The sequence below is a fragment of the Mustela nivalis genome (assembly GCF_964662115.1).
Source record: "Mustela nivalis genome assembly, chromosome: 12".
In the NCBI taxonomy this organism is placed as follows: domain Eukaryota; kingdom Metazoa; phylum Chordata; class Mammalia; order Carnivora; family Mustelidae; genus Mustela; species Mustela nivalis.
Genome location: NC_139031.1, coordinates 28,154,005 through 28,175,585, shown reverse-complemented (window position 1 = coordinate 28,175,585; position 21,581 = coordinate 28,154,005). Strand labels below are relative to the sequence as shown.

Sequence of the window (21,581 nt, the reverse complement as noted above, 5' to 3'; positions counted from 1 at the left end):
TCTCAGGCATGCATAATATTAAATTCAAGGCAAACCATTTAATTGTGGCCCTTAAAGTCTAACAAAAAAATTATTTATAAATAAGAAATTCAGAAATGATAATTGAATAATTATAGTACTTATTTAAAAGAGTGGTTTACCAATCTAGTGTCCACTGAGAGACACTTATTCTCATGTCTTTTATTTTATTTTATTTTTTTGGCACAGCAAATCTATTTTGTCTGCATTGAAAATAAGCAATCTCTCTCTCTTTTTTAAGATAAAGAATAGTTCCCATTAACAACCGATTTCTTCTATTAACTAGACATCTTTTTTGTAATTACCTTACCAACCAGTTGGAAGAACCAGACAGATGCTAATTCCCAAATACCCAATTACTATTGAGCTGTTGCTGAAGAAGACAGTGATGCCAACTCAGACTCTCCTCTCTGGGATGCCTGAGCAGGAACTCCTAAGAACCAAGCTGTGTCTCTCACTTTTTTTCTTTTACTTCTCCTCCCTGGCTTCAACACGGAAGCCATCCTTGGATGTCTCCCCCGTTTTACTGACCGACAGCCTGGGCTTGGCTCATTTTCCTCCCACTCCCCATCATGGTTGAGGTAGCACCATGGAGCTCTGGGGGATACAAGTTGTGGAGCCCAAGTGTTCCTATCCATTCTGGATGATTTTGCCTGTGTTACTTAGGTCTCTTCATGTAGCAAGTCACAGAAAATGCAACTCAGACTGACAAACATTGAAGGAAATACACTGACTCCATAACTGAAAGTCCAGAGTTGTGCCTGGTTCCTGTGAAGCTTGATCAAAAATCTCAATGCTGTACTCCCCATGGTTCAGGTCTTTCCAGCTCTAGCTGAAACAGCCTGGCTTCTGCAGTGTTGTCTTCTACTTCAGGCCCCACACGGTGGGGTGGACGCTTCCCACCCCCAGTGGCCCCAGGCTCTCCTCTTTTCTTAGCAACATGGCTACCACATGCCCCCCAGACCTCGCCTTCTCCTACCACTCATTCTAAGGAAAGAGAGAGGTTCTTTTTTGGTTGCTCCCATAGGAGAGATGGAAAACTTTGTTTTTTCCTTCTTCACAGAATGCCCAGCAAAGGTCATTCTGTGTCCCATTGGCTCCAGTTGGTTAATATGTCCATCCCTGAACCAATCAGAATGGCCATTGGAAGCTGGGGTTCGGGGATAAATTCACTGATCATCTTAAGGTAATGGAGACCCAGGCTGGCACCTGGTGGTGAGGTCACTTCTAACTAAACCCACATAGCTTGAGAATAGGGAAATGGTGAATCCACAGAGGAAAACCAGGGTTGATGTTACCATTAAAGTACCCGGGTGCTGGGCAGCGAAGACATTAGATGTCCTCAGCTCTAGTGATGTGTTTCGAAAGCAGCTTTCTGGCAGCACGTGGGTCAGGCTTAGAGCGGCACAAAGCAAGCTGTGGATACATGTATAGGATACAAAGTATCTTCATTTCTTTAAATGCCCTTGATGACCTTAAAAGGGGAGGGGAGGTGGATCTCGTGTATGAATTTCACACTTAGGAGTTCAACTATTTTGTAAATTGGGGGTTGCCTAATTAGAGGCAGTGGTAAGAGGCAATGATGATTGCCTGAAAATGCTACTGAGAAAAACCTGTCAAATGGCATTATCTGTAACCTCTGGATAAATAAGTTTGCTGATTGAAACATTTCCCTGCTAGTAGTATTTTACAAAACATTAAAAACACTTTAATTTGTTTGACTATAAACAATTACATTATTTCCTTATTCCCAATCTGGATGATCATTGTTTTTGTTCTGAAAGAAACTCTGATAGTTGTATTTAGAATAACAATAGGATTTTATACAAGTTAGATGCTATGACCATGTATATATTTGCAGCTTTATAATCATGTGACATATCCCATCGGTATTTTACAGACACATTTTAGGGGCGGCCGGGTGGCTCAGTGGGTTAAAGCCTCTGGCTTCGGCTCGGGTCATGATCTCAGGGTCTTGGGATGGAGTCCCGCATCGGGCTCTCTGTTCAGCAGGGAGCCTGCTTCCTCCTCTCTCTCTGCCTGCCTCTCTGCCTACTTGTGATCTCTATCAAATAAATAAATCCTTAAAAAAAAAAAACAACAAAAAGCCACACACTTTAACTTTCTGAAGTACCATCAGGACTGTTAGGTTTGGGTTTTTGTTTTGTTTTTAAGGATTTTTTTTAAAAGATTTTATTAATTTGACAGACAGATATCACAAGTAGGCAGAGAGGCAGGTGGGGGCAGGTAGGGGGGCAGGCTCCCCGCTGAGCAGAGAAACCAATATGGGCTCAATCCCAGGACCCTGGGATCATGAGCTGAGCCGAAGGCAGAAGGTTTAACCCACTGAGCCACCCAGGTGCCCCGGTAGGTTTGGGTTTAAAATGAGGAATCAGAAAAGCTTTCCATTAAAATATTGATTGATAGGCAATTGGATGATACTTGTCGCATCACGTCCCAAAGACCACCAAAGACTGCAGAGATCCACCTGTTTGGAGTCAGTCTGTGACCCAGAGCACTGTAATCCACTTAGCTGACTTGCAGAAGAAAAAAATCAAATCCCATTTCCAGGAACCATGAATACTCCTCAGGACAAGCTCTTCTGAAGAAAGTTGGCTTGAAAGCCTTGATTTTTTTTTTTTCCAATTTCAGTCTCACAATAGACCAGATGTGATAAGTCATAACATTTCTTGGAGTAGGGTGATGGGGTAACCTGAGAAGGACAAATGCGTGTGGCACAGCATGAAAGGGGAACATGGGAGTGGGGGGGACACCAGGGACTTATTTCCTTTAAAATAGAAAATAATAGCAGACACTTAGATGGTGCTTACTTTATACCAGGCATTGTTTCCAGTAACTTTTATGTATTCCTCAGAGTCTGGGCCCTTAGCCACTCTGTATTATTGTGCCTCACGCAGCATCATGATTGTCACACACTAAGTTTACAGTACACCATTTAAAGAGTTTGAGGCATTTGTAAATATAATGAAAATTACGGGATGTTCCTTCAGGGTTTGGCTGTATCAACTTGGTTGAAGAACAGTAGTGAAGTGACGGAAGAATTGAGAGCTTAGCATTCACCATGAAATAGAATTAAAAGACACTGACTCTTGATTTCTAAGCTCAGAGTGATTTAAATTTCCTGCTATTTTAGATCCCAGTGTGGTTAACAGTTGGATTTTGTAGGAGCTTAACAATCATTTCCAAAAGGAAATGACTAGGGGTAAAGATCAAACTAATTTAGTGCGACATTAAATAAATACTTACATCCTTTTTATTGTTGTGCTTACAGCCAATTGTTACATAAAGTGTCATTTTTAATACATGGATGAAACTTACCATTGGTAATGATTTACATTCATATCCGAAACAAAACCACTAGAGGTGATTTGCATGATTAGAAAAACCCACTCGGAACAAAATCAGGTTCGAAAAAGCAGCCTCTCCCACTGATTGTAAAGGAAAGTAATAATAAATGTGGACTACGTCAACACAAACTGCAGTTTTTGTATGTGACTTTTTAATTTGCAGAGTAAGTGAAAGCCTCTAAGGGATGTGCAAGACTGGAAAAGCAGAACGAGTTGCGGGGCATAGAGCTGCCCGGTTCCCTCTGCCCCCTCGCCGTTCTGAACCCTCTGGTAGGCTCACCTCCATGCTTCTATGGAAAACCAAGGAGCCTTCCCCTTTGCATGCTAGTAACAGTCAAACCCTCATAGCCATGCCCATATCCACTTGGTCATGTATAGTTACGAAGGAAGGGTGGCCTCTTGTACCCCCAGTTATTCTTGGACAAAAGAGAAATGTCACCAAACTTAACTGCTCATTTAAATACACCTTGAACTCTTCATTAACTAAAGAAGGGGGTAAATATACAAAATGTCAGTAATCACCTTTGTTTCTAGTACATAATCCCCATTTTTCTTTTCTTTTCCTTTTTTTTTTTTAGTAGGTTTTTGAGTAAGTTGTGTCATTTTTTATTTTCCCTCCAGCTCTACCGAGATATAACGGACACATAATATTGTGTAAGTTTAATGTCTTATCCACAGAGGTTGCTTCCTCTCAACTCCCGGGCACACAACCAACATGTATTCCGAATGGGCTTCTACGAGGCAAGCCTGCAAGGTGGAAAAACTGAAAAAGCGAATGTGGTAACGTCTCTTCAACATGCCCCCTATTTAATGGGTAGGGGCAGAGTAATTTTACAAGCTGAAAATAAATTTCACCATTCAGTATGAGAAGTTCTCTCCTTTTGCTGGCTTGAACACTTTTTCTTTCTTGAGAAACAGAACTTCGTCGACAGAGAACTACAATCTCCAATTTGCAATGGTCACAACTGCAATTGTGTTCATGTCCGACACACCCAGTGCTATAGAACTACTAGAGGGAACCTCCCCCAAACGGCCTATTTCCCTGACATAAGTTTAACATGCCCGTGTAAGGTGTCAACAGTTCACTCCTGGGACAAATGTTTCAGATTTCTATAGAAGTACACGCTTCTTTTTACTGAAGTTGAACCTATGGTCCTCTCCCTCAGGGACAACGGAAAGCCACGTCAGGTGGGCTGCCCGCCCCGGGGCCCACAGCTTGACGTCACACCCAAGGAGTTGCTCCCCAGCGGCCTCTCCCACTTCTGCCACGCGGGGGCGTCCCCGCAGAACCGCGACACTCGGGCACCACCACCTTGACCACCAACCCTCCCCCTAACCATAGCGGGCAGCATCGTTTCCCTCGGGATCTCCGCTCTGCTCAGAGCTCGGACTAGCAAGACATTATCCTCGAGGCTCCTTTCTGAGCTGGTCAAATAAAGCCCACTGCACTTCCCTACGCAGGCCCGCAGTCCTCGTGGGTATGCAGAAGCTAAACATTTTTGGAAGCTGAACCTTAAAATATTTGAAAAGAGTTCTGTGTTAAAATGAACATCTGTGAATGATAAACTGAAAAATTCACATGAAGTTTTAGGATGAGAGAACCTCTGAGGCTCAGACTGGGCTCTTAGCTAAAACCTGACTTCCGGAAGCGGGCATTTCCTCCCCTCAGCTGTGAGGGCTCTACCTACAGGAAACAGAGCAATCCCGTCGGACCTTCTGCTGCAGACAGTGCGGCTAAGGCTCGGCGGGGAATTCACTGGCTCTGGTGAATCGGGCTTGTCCACCTGAGCAGGCCCGATCCAGGCAGAGCAGCACCAGAAGGCACAAGGCATGGCCGAAAACCGGTTTGAAAGTCAAATGTATAAAGTTCAAATAATGAATCTACTGTTAGAAGTGAAGCGTAGGTCTCAGAAAGCAAAAAAACATTTCAAAAAATCCATCCAAACCCCTTCCCCTGCAGCGGGGACAGCTAGTGCATCTCTATCACGTGCTTATTCGAACTGCCAGCTGCCTGGAGAACCCCCCAAACCCGAATTCTGCGAATGAAAAGGAGTCCAGTGTCCGTGCCCACTGAGTGGAAGGGCAGGTGTACACAGTCAGAGGCTTGGGGCCCGGAGAACCCGGAGGGGCTGCACCCTCGTCGCCGCCTTCCTGTCCAAGGCATTCAATGGCTCCATGTTGGGCTTGGTGTCCTTGTCCATTCAGGTTGCTGGAACAAAACACCACAGTCTGGGGGTGCTTATAAACAACAGAAATTCAGTCCTCACAGTTTTTAGAAGCTGTGAAGTCCCAAATCAAGGTGCTCAGTCATTTAGTGTCTGGGTAAGGCCTGCTTCTTGGTTCCTGTGCTTTCTCGCAGTGTCCTCACGTGGCTGAAGGGGTCAGGAAGCTCTCTGGGGTTTCTTGGGTAAGAGCTCTACCCTCGGTGAGGGATCTACCCTTCAGACCTAATTGCCTCCCAAAGGCCCCACCTCCAAACACCATGGCACTGGAGACTGGGTTTCAACACAGGGGTGCTGGGGAGGACACACACATGAAGACCATAGCATTTGGTAGGATGGGGCTGGGAAGCTGAAGGCTGGCCTAGCTTTTCTCCTTGGCTGAAATTGACCAGTCTTCAAGAGACAGTCAATCCCAACAGCCAGACGAGCAGTTCCATTTCTTGAGTGCGCACAGGCACCACGAACCCATGCTAGCATCCGTAACTCACCGTGGTGAGGAGGCAGACCCTCTCCCGTTCCTCACGCAATCAACAATGAGGTAGAGACGTGTACTCATGCAAGTTTGACTGTTACCCAGTACACTACACTGTCTCCATTACAGAATTCACTCCTCTTTAAGGTTTTAGGCCCCTTTTCTCGCTGGCGATCCAGTAAAATAAATATGGGCTAATTACTTGAAACACTAGGAACATGTAGTTCCTAGTTCCAAGACCTAGAGCTAGCCATGTGCCCCAAACACTCAGTTTAGTAATGGCAGCAAGTTGTACCTGTGAACTAGCTATTCTGGGAAGTTGGTCTTCTCTGTAGTAAGTTTGCTTATAAACTGCCCATAAAACAAGGCAAGAGGAACTTTTCTTCTGTCTCTAAACTGAAGGGCCAGCAAGTCCCTTTTCCTTTCTAGAAGAGAGATCCTCGTATTGAAAGCTTTTCCTTCTTAATAGAGCGGCCCTCCAGTGGCCTGCACCCTCGCTGGATTGCAGGAAGGTTCTGGTGGATGAAGTCTCAGGTTCAGGATGGCCTACCCCACATGCCCTCAGGCCACCTACCAGCAGACTGCCCCTCCCAAGCCAGGCCTGCCTGATTTTTGCTCTAGCTAGCTTTGACTTGACAGGAACCTCAAGGGAGGAGACACAAGCAGTAGGACGGGAGTAGTGAAAGTGAGGAGCTTGGGGCTTGGGGATTGACTAGCTATTGCAACATGACAATCAAAAACCAAGTATGTGGTAGAAAAATCATCCTAGGGAGAGGCACCAAAAGAATTCTGAGGGGTGCTTTAGAAAAGGTAAAATCGGGTACTTTTTCCTGTTAATCTACATGTTAATCTATATGTACCTGCTGCTGTCCAAGGCCTTATTAAAGAGGTTAAGTGACAAATCTTTGCCCCAATCAATACAAGTAATTTTTTCCTCTCATACTCATTTCAGAAAATATTCTAAATGCATTTCTACTTTTTTGTTGTTAATTTTTTTATTAACATATAACGCATTATTTGTTTCAGGGGTACAGGTCTGTGATTCATCAGTCTTACACAATTCACAGCACTCACCATAGCACATACCCTCCCCAATGTCCATAACCCAACCACCTGCATTTCTACTCTTGATATTCTAACTGAACATAACACATTTCTCATTCCTTCACTTAAAAATGGGGTATGTCAACTGAATTGAAATTATCATCTCTTTTGGGGACTTCAAACTGTAATTTGTAAAAACTGTTTTAGTCTAAATGTAATACCAGCTAAATGCTTTGAGCTTCACCTGGCATAAAATAATAACAGCTGATCCATTTCAAAACAAATACAAAATGTAGACAGACTGTGATAAATTTTACTTTAATCAAATTAAAGTCAGGAATATAAAGACTCTGGCTCAATTTCTCTTTAATTTCCCAAATACCACTTATTTTCCTACTGTCTTAGCTTGATTTTAATAGGCATACTATGATACACTTGTTCCAGAAAAAAGTGTGATTATAAATAAAAAATATCCATCCAAAAGTCCTTATATAGTACACCAAAATGTCAATGCCAAATTTCTGATTTTAATAAAGAAATTTCTTAACATGAAAGGAACATTGTTTCATTTATAATGTGGACTTTTAAAAGATATCTGAACATGAAATGTAGTAAAATTATTGCTTCCAAAGTTGGCACAACCTGTACAAGAAAGAACTGAAACAAAAGCAAACTGCATCAAAGCCGCCACAGAATCTGTCTCGGTCCCTCCTTCTGACAGTTAGTACAGCTTCGCAAATCTATCGTTTTATAGTTTTTACCTTAAAAGGGATGTCTTGCCATCTGGATACTTAAAGTTTACACATATCAAGATAGAACCTGAGGATATTAGTGTGTGTAGCCCCAGGACTGTCTTCAGTTTCCATGTGAAACAGTATGATAAATGCATGACCAACATTAATGGGAAGTTCCGGAAGCATATTACTGTGACACACAATACAAAACAATTCACAATGCAAAAACCGAGAGCATTTTCATTATTTAAAAACAATGCAAAAAACATTTATTTCACCATACCTGGATCTGGAAAATAACTATTCTTTTAATTTACAGAATCTAGGGAAGCATTTTAAATGTCAAAATACACATGCTGAATGTGACTTAGCATATAAGCACCAGAGATCTGAAAAGTTTACAAAAATTCTTTAAATGTGTAAGGTGCATTTATTCTTGAATTACATTCAGTTTGAGAGAAGAACCAGTACCCCAAAGTTCATTAATATTTAAGAAACAGCTGAATAGCTTCCAAGTTGGTTGACAGCAAAACAAAAATACTGCCTTTAGTTTTTTTATACAAATCATCTAAAATTTCGATTCAAAATTTAAGTGCCGCCTTCTACTGTGAGTAGTTTGAGGATTAGTTTATGTTCTGGTTTAAGATACTTCATACACTCTAGGTATTTAATGCCCTAACACAAAACCAAAACAAAAACAAAGAAACTTGAGTCATTTAGTGAACATCTCAAATGAATAAAATTTTATGTAGAAATCATCTGGACTCAAATAAAATTATTTTTTAAAATGTTATCAGTCCACATAGTAATTAAGACTTCTCTAAATATGTCATTATATCTTCAGGCAAAAATTGCTATTATGAAGTTAGATACAAAATTATATTTCTTGGTTTACCATCAAAATAATGGTGACATTAAAGCATGCCTCTTTCCAAACCACTTGGTCGGTGCTGATAACCATAAGGAAACACACGACAGCATTGCTCTAAACACAGCTGCGGCTGTCCTGAAGCCCCTGGTTAGGGTGCAGAAGGGCGGTGGCCCACGTCCCTGGCTCCACGGGGCTGCCACCCCCAGCCTCGCTCTAAGCAGCTTCTGTGAGATCCAGTCATTCATACTGCTAACACAAAACCCAGAAAGCTACAGTCCTGAATACCACCTACATTTACGCACTTCCTTTTTTACTGTGTACATGAAAAAAAAAATTCTGTTGTGCTTTTCACATATCTGATATAGGTTTTCGTTATCATTTTATTTCTAGGTTTTTTTGGGAGGAGAAAAGAAAAAAGGTACACTGGAGATCAGACTATAAAGTAACATTACACACACAACTAGCCAAGTATCTTTGGAATTTAAAAGATACTATCGTTAAAGGGCAACATATATATATACATATATATACTTGAATATGGGTGTGTGTGTATAATAAATACACACACACACACACAAGAAAACAAAGTCTCCTCCCTAAAATCCATATTATTCCATAATAGGTTTTCACAGCAACCAGTATATATACCAATATATTTTTCATAATCTGTTCAGTTATCCACGGGGTATGCTTTTAGAATTAAAAGATGTCACTACCGTAGCAGTCTAACACCATACTACTATCAGAGAAATGTGCTTCGAAATGGTTCAGTGATTTGCTCATTACGATGACTATTTACAGAGGCGTCTATTTACTCTATTTACGTTAGCAATAAATAATCCCGATATCCAAAGAGATAAATGCTCATGCGCACGCCAGACGGCTGCATGCTCCCGCAGTATTTACACATCGCTCCTCCGTCACAGCGCGGCCATTAACCGGCAAAGTGCGTTTCCTTCAGTTTCCTCTGCATTAGTCTTGCTTCTGGGGGATGCAGCCTTCCATCTCGACAACTTCGGGCCATCCTTCATATTTGTTTGTGTCCTTATTGTTCTTTATGTGCTGTTGGGGTACAATAAAAGTACACAGTTAAAAAAAAAACAAACCACCTTTATGAACTGCTTCTCTACCACAACATACTGTAGTGTACTTGTTTCAGTAACATTCATATCAATGATGAGTTCCTGCAAATTACTGTTCAAGAGAGTAAATGAGCAATCCCAACGGCCAGGGAGACCGTCAAACACCAGCCAGCTAAAAGAACAAAACAGTGCAGGACTTCTTGGAAGGATCATTTGGTAGCCAAAAGGTAAAGTTTATAGTCTACTAAGTTCTAAAGTATTTCTAAACTTAACTGATTATACTACCAAAAGCTCGATTAAAATCTTTAATAACGAACACTTCCTAAACAGCGCATGATAAAAGCAATCATATGCCAATGCACAGTCATACAGGCAAAAATACTCCATGAAGACTAGGCCTACTTTTTAGTTTTGATTTAAAATATGCCATGATTATTTTAAATAACTGATGAGCTTATGAAAAATACACAAACATATTTAATGGCTGCTTTAAGTTTCAAATAACTAGGATAGGAATATTCACTGTACAGTTTCACACAATTTACTTTTGTCCATTAATTATGAAAGTCTAAGATACTAACCTGTTCAAAGGGGCTTTTGGTCTTGATGCCTTTCCCACCACAGAAGACCCAGTTGTCTCTAAAACCAAGATTAGTAATAGATGTACTTCCCAATTCAGCAATGAGCCGCCGTGCTTCATCATTGAGTCTTAAAGAGGAAGAAAAAGAGTACTACAATAAGCACAGAGCTCTGTGTATTATCTCAGTAATAATAACTCACCAGTATATTAACATGTAACATGAGATAAGATGAGAAAATAACAGCTTGAATAAAAGAACATAATACAGGATTTTTTTCAGAGCAACACTCCTACAATTTGAATTCTCTAGTGAAAAAGACATGAAATCTAGCGACTAATTTTAAGTTTATTCTATGAAGAAATGCCTTTTAGATATCTTTATTTTACAATAATTCACTTTCATCCATATCCACCAAATAAATAAGGGATACTGTAGTTAGCAGATGCCTACCTAGATTAAATACGAGGTCTTAAGCAACCAGTATCTTCATAAAATTAAAAATCACTTTGATTTTCTACTAATCCCTTTGTGAATTACATCTGAATAAAGGTAAATGCTGACAAAAATCTTGGCATTTGTGTCTAATACTATGGTTTCTTTAAAAGAAAATGAACCTTGAGAATAAGTATATAAATTACACTTCAGTGATAACTGTCGAGTGGTTATTTAATAAAAACGAACCTTAACCAGACAGCAGTTAAGTACCTGCCAACGAGGAAAGGCAGTGGCAAAAGTCAAGTGGTAGGAAAACAGCTGAAAGTAAGTAATTTTGTGTAGGGGGGCACCTGAGTGGCTCAGATGGTTAAGCATCTGCCTTCAGCTCAGGTCATGATCCGGAGGCCGGGGATCAAGCCCCGTTATTGGGCTCCCTGCTCAGTGCAGAGCTTGCTTCTCCCTTGCCCTCTGCCATTCCCTCCACTTGTGCTTTCTGGCTCTCTCAGTCAAACAAATAAAATCTTTAAAAAATAAAAAAAAGAAAGAATTTTTGTATAGGTTATTATCCTAATGCTGAGCATTCTCCATGTCCCCTGTCTCACGAAGAAGAAGAAATTCAGCCGATACATGCTAGCTGTGGAGGGGGAAAAAAGGCAATAAGGCCTCTGTATCTCCCAAAAGATGGCCCTTATACATCAGTTAGAGAGGCTATGTTCTGGTAAAAATCTGAGGCAAGCTAAGTTTTATATTTGCAAATAGTTGGCGGGTGGGGAGCAGTCATTAAAACCAAATAGCACGAGAGTCAGTGAGGAAGGTCCTTTTTTATTTGACAGAGTTCTTTGAAACACCTCATGCTAGTATCAGCTCCTTTAATGTACTAATGAAAGAAACACCAGGTACAAGAGTGTTCTCTTAACTAACCTGAAGATGAACAAAATAATTTATATTTTAAAATAAAAAGTCATAGAACAAGAAAGAACTGCATATATGTTAGAGACTCTCACAACTGATGCAAACCTCATGCAGGGGCAGTAGAGCTATTTTAAAAAAATTTTTTAAATTTTAATTCCAGGGTAGTTAATATACAGGGTCCTGTTAGTTTCAGGTGTACAACATAGTGATTCTACAATTCCGTTCAACACCCAGTGCTCATCAGAAGTGCACTCCTTAATCCCCATTCCCCACTCACCTCCCCTCTGGTAACCACCAGTTTGTTCTCTATAGTTAAGAGGCTGCTTCTTGGTTTGGCTCTCCCTCTTCTTCCTTTACTTGTTTTGTTTCTTAAGTGCCACATGAGTGAAATCATACAGCATTTGTCTGTCTTTATTGACTGACCTCAGTTTGTGTTCTATTCTCTAGCTTGATCTATGTCGTTTCAAGTGGCAGATTCCATTCTTCTTTAAGGCTGAGTAATATTCCTGTGTGTGTGTGTGTGTGTGTGTGTGCAAGTGTGTACACACACATATATATATACATACACACTACATCTTTGTTATCCATCCATCCATTGATGGACACTTGGGCACTTTCTGTGTCTTGGCTGTTGTAAATAATGCTGCAGCACACAGGGTGCCTGTACCCCCTCTGAATTAGTATTTTGGGGGGTAAATACCCAGCAGTGGAGCTGTTTTAACTACAGCCTGGGCACTGCTGTCCTCCTGCAGAAAGTTCACTAGAATCCCTGAGAAAAATCACCTATAACCCTAGAATATTTGGACTTTCAGACCCAAATCTATATCAAGGGATGCACTTATAACCTGGTGAAGTAAAAACAAATGAAGTAACTGTGTAAAGAACCCCTGGAGTCTCATGGCCGCGTGCCTCCAGCTTGCCCCCCGAGGTCCCGCTCCTGCGCCTGCCTCCGTCAATCAGCCGTCACTTCGCACTTGTCTGCTCACGTGATAAAGGAACACGTGCATTGGAGGGACCCTCCCTGAAGGCCGTGCCTGAACCCCGGCTTCTTGTCTGCATATGGGGTTAGGATGCTGTGGGTCTGGCAGACTGTCAAATCCTACCCTTTCGTCTATCCCAATGTTCTGTTTTCTGGCCACATTCTTATAATACTGTACTCGCTTCGGCAGCACTACGAGGTGAGTTTTGCAAGAATAAGCAGCATAGAAACGAGGAGGTTGGGCGGCAAGTTCTCTGGGCAGCCCAGTGACGACCCCTGCAGAGGCTGTGGGGCTTGACTCACATTTACATCTCAGAAAAACCACAGACTGGAGCCTGTGGGCTCTAGGGTCCCTCATAGATGGCTGAATGTGAAGTTCACAAACGCCAAGGGGCTGCTTTATATGCAAAAACTGCTTGCAAAGTAGGTGGCTTCTCCCAGGGCAGACCTGGCTCCCTGCAAAAAGTATGAATAAAACCTTTCTCATCTATGAATTTTACATTAATTAAGAAATATATTGAAGGGCAATCATTTTTACTTCTGTACTTCTGAATTTCAGAACTGATCATTTGATCTACATGAATAAACTTAGCCCGGTTAGCCAGAGATCTGGACACGACTTGAAAATTGCACTTCGACCCCCTCTGTTCATCTCTTTCCTTCCTTTTCCTTTCCTGGGAGAGCGCCCGTAGGGGAACACAGCGCAGAAAAGGGGAACACGGCGGCCTGCAATGGCTGTCTTTAGGAAGTCCCAGCGCAAGTTGGGCCCTGGCTGGCAGCTGGCAGCCTGGATTTGGGGAGGGCTCCCCCATTCCCAGAACTGATCGGAACGGGTCACAGCGCTGCATGAGGAAGGCGGGTCATGCCGGGAGGCTGGCATCTGGGGCTGTGTCTGGTGGAGGCTGCCTCTATGAGCCAGTTACATTCCCGGGCATGGAGTCCCTGAGACGCTTTCCCACTACCCAGACTTCACAGTGCTGTCACCATCTGCTGCGGGAGGAATGGAGCATCACCTGTGTGACTCCGCTGGGAGAGGACTGGGAAACGGGGGCCTGGTTCCCTCCAGACTTCACTCAGTCCAGTTTCCCCTTTGCTAATTTTGCTTTGTATCTTTTTTTGTTGTAACAAGTAGTAGCCACGAGGTGAGCAGGGCTGCACGCTCGCTCCTGCAACTCCTGCAAATCATCAGACCTCGGGGTGGTCTCGGGCACCCATGCCACAGGTCCCTACATATATCTAACTACAGCTGTATAACAACGTACGTTTCTCAATAATTTCCAAAGTTTTCTGCTCTGCCTATATGTAGACTTTAGAGGATTTCATTATTTGTGTCTGAAATCTTTTATTTAAGCAGAAGACAATTTCATATTTCAAAAAGAAGTTAAAAATCATGCAACACAGCCAGTATTTCCTGCACTGATTCAATACATACTAGGTATCAAAATGTCCCATTTCTTTAAAAGCCAGCGTAACAGGGGCGCCTGGGTGGCTCTGTGGGTTAAAGCCTCTGCCTTCGGCTCAGGTCATGATCCCAGGGTGCTGGGATTGAGCCCCGCATCGGGCTCTCTGCTCAGCCAGAAGCCTGCTTCCTCCTCTCTCTCTGCCTGCCTCTCTGCCTGCTTACGATCTCTGTCTGTCAAATAAATAAATAAAATCTTTTAAAAAAAAAAGTTAAAAAAAAAAAAAAGCCAGTGTAACAAATGTATGCATGGTGTAAATTTTAAATAAAATTTCAAAGATACAAGCTTTTATTCTATATAGGAGCACTTTGAGTTTGTTACATAAACTTTAATCTCCAGTAATGGTCTTAACTAGCTGAGATGCTGGGGCACCTGGGTGACTTAGCTGGTTAAACATCAGACTTGATTTCAGCTTAGGTCATGATCTCAGGGTCATGAGATCAAGCTGGGCTCTCTCTGTCCCTCAGCAACCCCCAGCTTGTGCTCTATCTCTAAATAAATAAACAGACAGACAGATAGATAGATAGATAGATAAAAATGCTATTAAAAATAAAATGCTATTAAAAATTAGCTAAGATGCTGAAAAATTTTACTGAATAAATTATTTTATTTTAGTTAAGAATTTTCTTTAAAATGAATAAAAAATTATCATGTCATAAACAAGACGGCAGACAGAGAGAGGAACCAAGTTTTCCTAGAAGAGATTCTAAAGCTGCACGGAGGTAATCGGAAGTAGCAATGGAGGAAGAGGGAACGGGCCCGGGGTGACTCAGAGGTCTGCTTCCCTCTTTGCTGGGGAAGGAGGAGCATCTGAGACCCCACAGTCACACCATCATACCAGGTCAATGCTCCTTTCTGGAAAACAACATGGAGAATTAATATTCTGGGCCCCCCTCTAATTAACAGGGAAGAACCACTTGGGAAGTAGAAGTGTGAAGAACTTCAGAAGAAAATCGCTGTATTACTTCAAGAGGTTAAAGAATAAGCAATGCTGGGCATAGGTGACCATGTAGCCTAGACTTTAAAGAGAGCATATTACAAAGAGTTCAGATCAGAAGCTCTTCTGAGAATAGATTCTTCAAAAACAAACAAACAAACAAACAGTAATTTTCACTATGTAATTTCTAACAATCCTGGCAAAGAAGAGGATAGGTTACAAATTAGGGCCACTACAGGAGTGTTCTGTGATGGGCTCAAGCTCACAAGTGTCCAAAACTACAGGGTTAATCATATGACTAAGGAGGAAACGGAATGCTGCTGCCAGGAAGGCCGGCAGATGAGACTCCTCGAACTCTTACAGGCCACACGAAGAACTTTTGCTACAAAGTGCAAACGATGAAGGGATCCACTGTTTCACAAGAATGATATAATATGGAGATCAAAGCATGCCTGCCTTTTCCACGGGAGGCAAACACTCCGATCGACATAAAAAGGGAAGAGTAGTTCAGGAATGTCTGTGTAAGTGCCGTAAAATAAACTGAAACCTCCAGGCCCACACATGTCACACAGTTAAATTCTAAGGAACTTTAATATACTCTTCAAGGTAGAGTCCGTTATTTTAGAAACATCATGGAAAATGAAGACGCTAAATCATTAAAAGTTAATTAAATATTCCAGTCTTCAAAAAAAGGCAAAGAAATTTTTAGAAACAATGGGTCAATAAAGCTACTTCAATAAAGCTATTGGCAATGGGTCAATAAAGCTATTGGCAAATTCTAGGATGGATTACAACAAGGAAAGCCTGTGAACAAAAAAAAGGGGGGGAAGGAGGAGGAAAGAGAGGGGGTAGTGAGAAGGAGGGAGATATAAATCAAGCCAAGTTAAGGTCATGTAAGCTATTTCAGCATCTGCACAGGTTTGTGGGCAGGAGATCAGGGCACTGTAATTAGCATAGTTCATGAATTTCAAGTGAGCATCTGAGAGTGTCAGAAAACAGCCTCTATGAAGAAAATAATGAAACAGCAGCTGGATGGTATGTCTATTAGGGTTCCTTGGCAGCTGTTTAAAAAACAGTTTCTGTAGTTGATTAATAGATGAATCCCTTGGAAGAGGCCCCCGGCAGGGTGGCATGCTGCCCCTGATGGGTGAACATATTTATCAATGACTTTGATTTAGACACAAGAATGACTTTGGAGAAACTACAAAGCCTGGATCATGGAAATCTCACAGGACAAATGTCAGCATCATAATCTAATGGGCCAAAATCAGCAAAATTAAATTTAACAGGGATAACAAGGACAAATGAACATAAAGTCCTTCATTTAGATTAAACAAAATCAAGTCCAGAATAGAGAGAAAGACCTGACTTGGCAGTGGCTAATAAAAAAAAAAGTCTGAGAGCAAGTGATCTGAGAGTTTAACTTAGCCAAAATTGGGATGTGACCTTTTAAAGAAAACTTATATAGTACTAGTCTGTATAAATATTCAAAGAAACGTAACCCCAACACAGTAAAAGCTAGTATCTCCGCTGTACCCCGTAGCGGCCCAACCCCATCAGGAACCCTGTGTTTGACTGCGGCACTCATTTTAAGAGAGCTGAAAATCAACCAGAGAACCAATGCCCAAAAAATGCAGCCAGGAGAGTAAACCCACCAGAAACTTAGCATGATAGAAGGTTACAAGAGCCCTGAGTACTGAGCAGGCAAAGGGAAAACTGAAAGACCAATGCTCTTTAGTATCAAACGATTTAGGGAAGATACTTACTGTTCTATTTACCCAGGCTAAGACTACTCAGACTACCAGGGGGAATTCAGAGGGAGACCAACCCCGAGAACGTAACAATGACTTAGGGATAGTTTTTTGCTTTGTTTTGTTTCAAATAGAGAAATTATGAGATACTGTCGCCCTTCAGAGGGGGTATCTGTAGAACAGTTCCTGGGAATTCTGCCTGGGCTGGGGGACTGGGGCCAAGGACTTTCAAGATTTTTTTACTTCAGGACACCCACATTTAAACCCTTCACTTAGCCAGGAAGTGCACATGTCACAGAGTGCTGTCTCCAAAGGGAGGAAAACAATAGCAAAATTTAGCTTGCTCATTCAAACTATTATAATTCCTCATTAAATAAACAAAAACCAACTTATTTTAGAGGGGTCTAGGTAGAAAGTAGGCATCATTGGAGACCTGCACTCTAAAATACAAGTTTTCTTATAGTTTTTTGTTTTGTTTTGTTTTTTAAATGGGCTTCCAAGGCTACCTGGGTGGCATAGTCAATTAAGCCTCCAACTCTTGAGTAGGGCTCAGGTCATGATCTTAATAGGGTCCTGAGATCCTAACCTCAAGTAGGACTCTGCGCTCCGTGTGGAGTCAGCGTCTCTCTTTCTCCTTCCTTCTCTTCCCCTGCACACTCTCAGTTTCTCAAATGAATAAATAAATCTTAAAATAAAATAAAATGGGCTTCATTGTTAAAAATCAAGAATTAATAGGATAAAGAAAGGTAAAGAGGTTTCCTTAGGGCCAAACTTCAGGGCCTTGCATTGTAAATCCCTGGAAGGAGCAAAATGCAATGCGCCATCTCCAAACTTATTCCCCTAGGACAGGTTCAGAGGACTGGGATCCCACCAGAACACACTTTGGGAAATGCTGTGACAGAAACCAATCCCAGACATTCTCAGAAGTTCCCCGTACAGGGGCACCTGGGTGGCTCAGTCGGTTAATTATCTGCCTTCAGCTTGGGTCATGATCCTGGGGTGATCAAGCCCTGCTTCAGGCTCCCTGCTCAGCAGGAGGTCTGCTTCTCCCTCTCCATCTGCCTGCTGCTCTCCATGCTTGTGCTGTCAAACAAATAAAATCTTTAAAAAAAAAAAAGTTCACAGTCCAGCCAAGGAGCTCATTGCAGACAGTAGTACCTGGGATCACAGAGGAATGACTACGGAGAACCAATACCAACTCCCTGTCGGAGATGTCTATTTCATATTCTAAACTCTTCTGGGTACGGGCACCTGGGTGGCTCAAGTGGTTACATGCTTGCCCTTTGGCTCAGGCCCTGATCCTAGGGCTCTGGGATGGAGCCCCTCGTTGGGCTCCCTGCTGGCTGGGGAACCTGCTCCTCCTTCCTCTGCCCCTCCCCCCGTTTGTGCTTGTTCTTGCAAGCACATGTGTGCACACTCTCTCTCTCTCTCATGAATAAAATGGAATCTTCAAAAAAATCTTTAAAAAGATCTTTTAAAAAATTTAAAAGATTAAAAAAAAATCTTTAAAAGAAAATGGAATCTTTTGGGTATAAGAGGGAGAACAAACATTCCTTATGAGGGGAAAATCCAGCAGCCTTATGTCAAGAAAAGTGCTAACACGTCAGATGAAGCAGAGCTTCTATTCCCATGTAAGACTGGGTGTTCCACAACGAAGGAATCATTTCATATGTTTCACAGACAGGTATCTGCCAAGGGGTACATTTATATTTTGTTGTATTTCACAGATGTATATGGCCATTTATAAAGACTGCTTGTCCATTTTGGCATAAAGGACATGATACAATTTATTTCACCTGTGTTTGGAAGAAGGCAGTATTTGAAAAACAACTTCATGTGCCCCAAACTGGAAATGCACATGACTGAATGCATTTAACTGCACAGTTGAATCATATACTGGATAAACGTACACAAGGATAAACACATCGAGTTTAGATTTCTGTTTTTGCCTTTCAGGCTGAACATCTTCTGAGGCTGCTTTTGGTATCTGGGATGGGCACCAATAAATAGCAGTTAAAGAACAAACATCATCCTGCCTCAGTTCTTAGGGTACGGCCTAATTTCTTATTAGCGAAGAGAAACAGGTCTGAAGCCAAGCAGGTATAATAATGAAATTACATGATGAAAAAGATGCCACGGGTGTCTGTCTATTCAGAAAAGTAGGGTTTCTAAAAATCTTAAAACCTCAAATTATACATGTAATATCCTATTCTATCAGCAAAAGCAAACATCAAGCTATTTGGTTTTTTGCTAAGGAGAGCCTAATTACATTCAACTTAGTTCGGTGTAGCTAAACGGCAATGGATGCAGGTACCAGTTTTCTTGATCTATGGATTTAACATATCCTTAGTTGATCCAGATGTAAGACATGTAAAAGAAAATATTCCAGCCTTAAAACAGTCACAAAGTAGGGGTGCCTAGGTGACTCAGTGGGTTAAGCCTCCGCCTTCAGCTCAGGTCATGATCTTGGGGTCCTGGCATCGAGCCCCACACATTGGGCTCTCTGCTCAGCAGGGAGCCTGATCCCTCTCTCCCACCACCTGCCTCTCTGACTGCTTGTGGTCTCTCTCTCTCTGTCAAATAAATAAATAAAATCTGAAAACAATAACAAAAACAAAAACTACCACCAACAAAAAATAAAACCAGTCACAAAGTAACCCTGTTTTGTTTTCTTTTTTTTTAAAGAATTTATTTATTTTTGAGAGAGAGCATGTGTGTGAGCATGAGCAGAGAGAGGGGCAGAGAGGGAGAAGCAGACTCCCCACTGTGCAAGGAGCCCAATGCAGGACTTGAACCCAGGACACTCCGATCATAACCTGAGCCAAAGGAGGACACTCAACTGACTAAGCCACCCACACACCCAGTAGCCCTATTTTCTTAGTGCAAATCTGCAATAATGTAGTTACACACTACATACGTGTAGAAAAAACTCAATAAATAGAAAGACATGCCATATTCTGAGGTGGAATTTCAAGGCTTTTCAATTAAAATCTGTAAAGGATGTCTTTTATTCTTGTTAAAAGTATCATACTTTTGATCTGGATAAAATATCATAGAAGGGATTTGAGAAATGCTATTAAAGGGGTCTTAGCTACCCCAGAAAGGTAGTACACTTAATTTTTATAAAATTATAAAATTTTATAATTTGCCTCTGTTTTATTGGGGCAGGAAGAAGTAGATGAACAGAACAGAACTTCTAAAAACAAAGTCAAATCCACATAAAAATGGGCACTGTAAGTCACTGGGAAATGATACATTTTTTTAAAATACATGAAAATAGTGAAGTCACTGGAAGAAGAAAATCTACTAAGTATTTAATTTGGAGATGGGAAAATACTTCTCAAGTATAAAAGTAGAAGAAACTTGAAACGAAAAATCCATACACTTGACTAAGAATTAGTCTAAACTCGTAAAAGTCACAAAGCACCATAAATTAACAAAAATAAACACACAAAAAAAGTATTTTCATATGAGAAATGGTTAATATTCTTAACATACCAAAGGCTCTTACACATCCATAGGAGTCAACCTAAATGGTCAAGATACTTAAAAGAAAAAGAGCCAAAAACACTTGTGGAAAAAAAAAAAAAAAGCAATCTCATCAGTAACCAAAGAAAGGAACATTAACAAAACCCCTTTCCAAAACTTCTTAAAAATAATCAGTGTCCTGGAACTTCTGAGAGACATGTTAAGTTGGTACAAACTTTAAAAATTCGTTTTTAGAAACATATACATCCTTTAATTCAACACCTTACCTCAAAAAAATCTGTCTTAAGGAAATAAAGATGATTATTCACAATTTTTAAGATAGTACGTTTTTGCTAAGTATGAAAATTTGGAAATAGCCTGAGGGTCCAGCAGTAGGAATTTTATTAAATAAATTTTAAAATCATGACGCATGCTTAAGAGTTATATGAGGTACTCATATATAACTCATATATAACTCATATATAACTCTTAAGCATGCGTCATGATTTTAAAATGAACATGAACAATTTTGTTATCAAAACTATTTAGTGTTATGGGAAAATATTCACCACATAAATAAATTAAAAATGCTATAACCACTAGCATTCCAAATATTTAAGATGAAGAAAATATGTATATTAAGAAAACTAGAGATGGAGGGGCGCCTGGGTGGCTCAGTGGGTTAAGCCGCTGCCTTCGGCTCGGGTCATGGTCTCAGGGTCCTGGGATTGAGCCCCACATCGGGCTCTCTGCCCCGAAGGGAGCCTGCTACCCTCTCTCTCTCTCTGCCTGCTGCTCTGCCTAGTTGTGATCTCTCTCTCTCTGTGTAAAATAAATAAATAAAATATTAAAAAAAAAAAAGAAAGAAAACTAGAGATGGAAACTAAATTATCAGTGGTTATCACTGAATAGATGAATTTATAACTTGTTTTTCTTTGTGCTTTTCTGTATTTTCCAAATTTTACAACATATACACTTTTAAGAAGAAAGTTATAAATTCGTATTTACTAAACATTATGAAAAACATATCACACTTCTTCTTTCACAGTGGACATAATCGAAAGTACAAAAGCACTTATGGAAAAGGGTGTTATCAAAATGTTATTTGTAATACAAAAAAATGTGGCAATAATAGGGAAACTTTAGATAAAGGGGGGGACATATGATCAACTGTTGGTAGGTCATGAAAAATGCTACTAGAAGAATATTAACGTTAGAGAAAACAATTCAAGGTTGTTAAAAACAGA

The 21,581-nt window shown here is 41.0% G+C and overlaps 1 protein-coding gene and 1 long non-coding RNA gene across 4 annotated transcripts in view; both read right to left on the bottom strand.

The window, feature by feature from the left end:
* Positions 1 to 7,423: 7,423 nt before the first annotated feature.
* The window catches only part of FAM3C (FAM3 metabolism regulating signaling molecule C), a 193,833-nt gene continuing 179,675 nt past the window's right edge, over positions 7,424 to 21,581 (bottom strand). For all 3 annotated transcript variants that reach the window (XM_082692703.1, XM_082692701.1, XM_082692702.1), the window contains exons 9-10: positions 10,393 to 10,519; positions 7,424 to 9,791 (exon numbers count right to left, since the gene is read on the bottom strand). In XM_082692703.1, coding sequence (XP_082548829.1) covers positions 9,702 to 9,791; positions 10,393 to 10,519 — 217 coding nt within the window. In that variant the 3' untranslated portion in view covers positions 7,424 to 9,701. The remainder of the gene's footprint in view (positions 9,792 to 10,392; positions 10,520 to 21,581) is intronic.
* LOC309845149 lies at positions 12,100 to 19,967 on the bottom strand. The gene is made up of 2 exons (XR_014301073.1): positions 19,476 to 19,967; positions 12,100 to 19,385 (listed from the first exon to the last, which is right to left on the bottom strand). It is a non-coding gene; the product is annotated as an uncharacterized lncRNA (long non-coding RNA).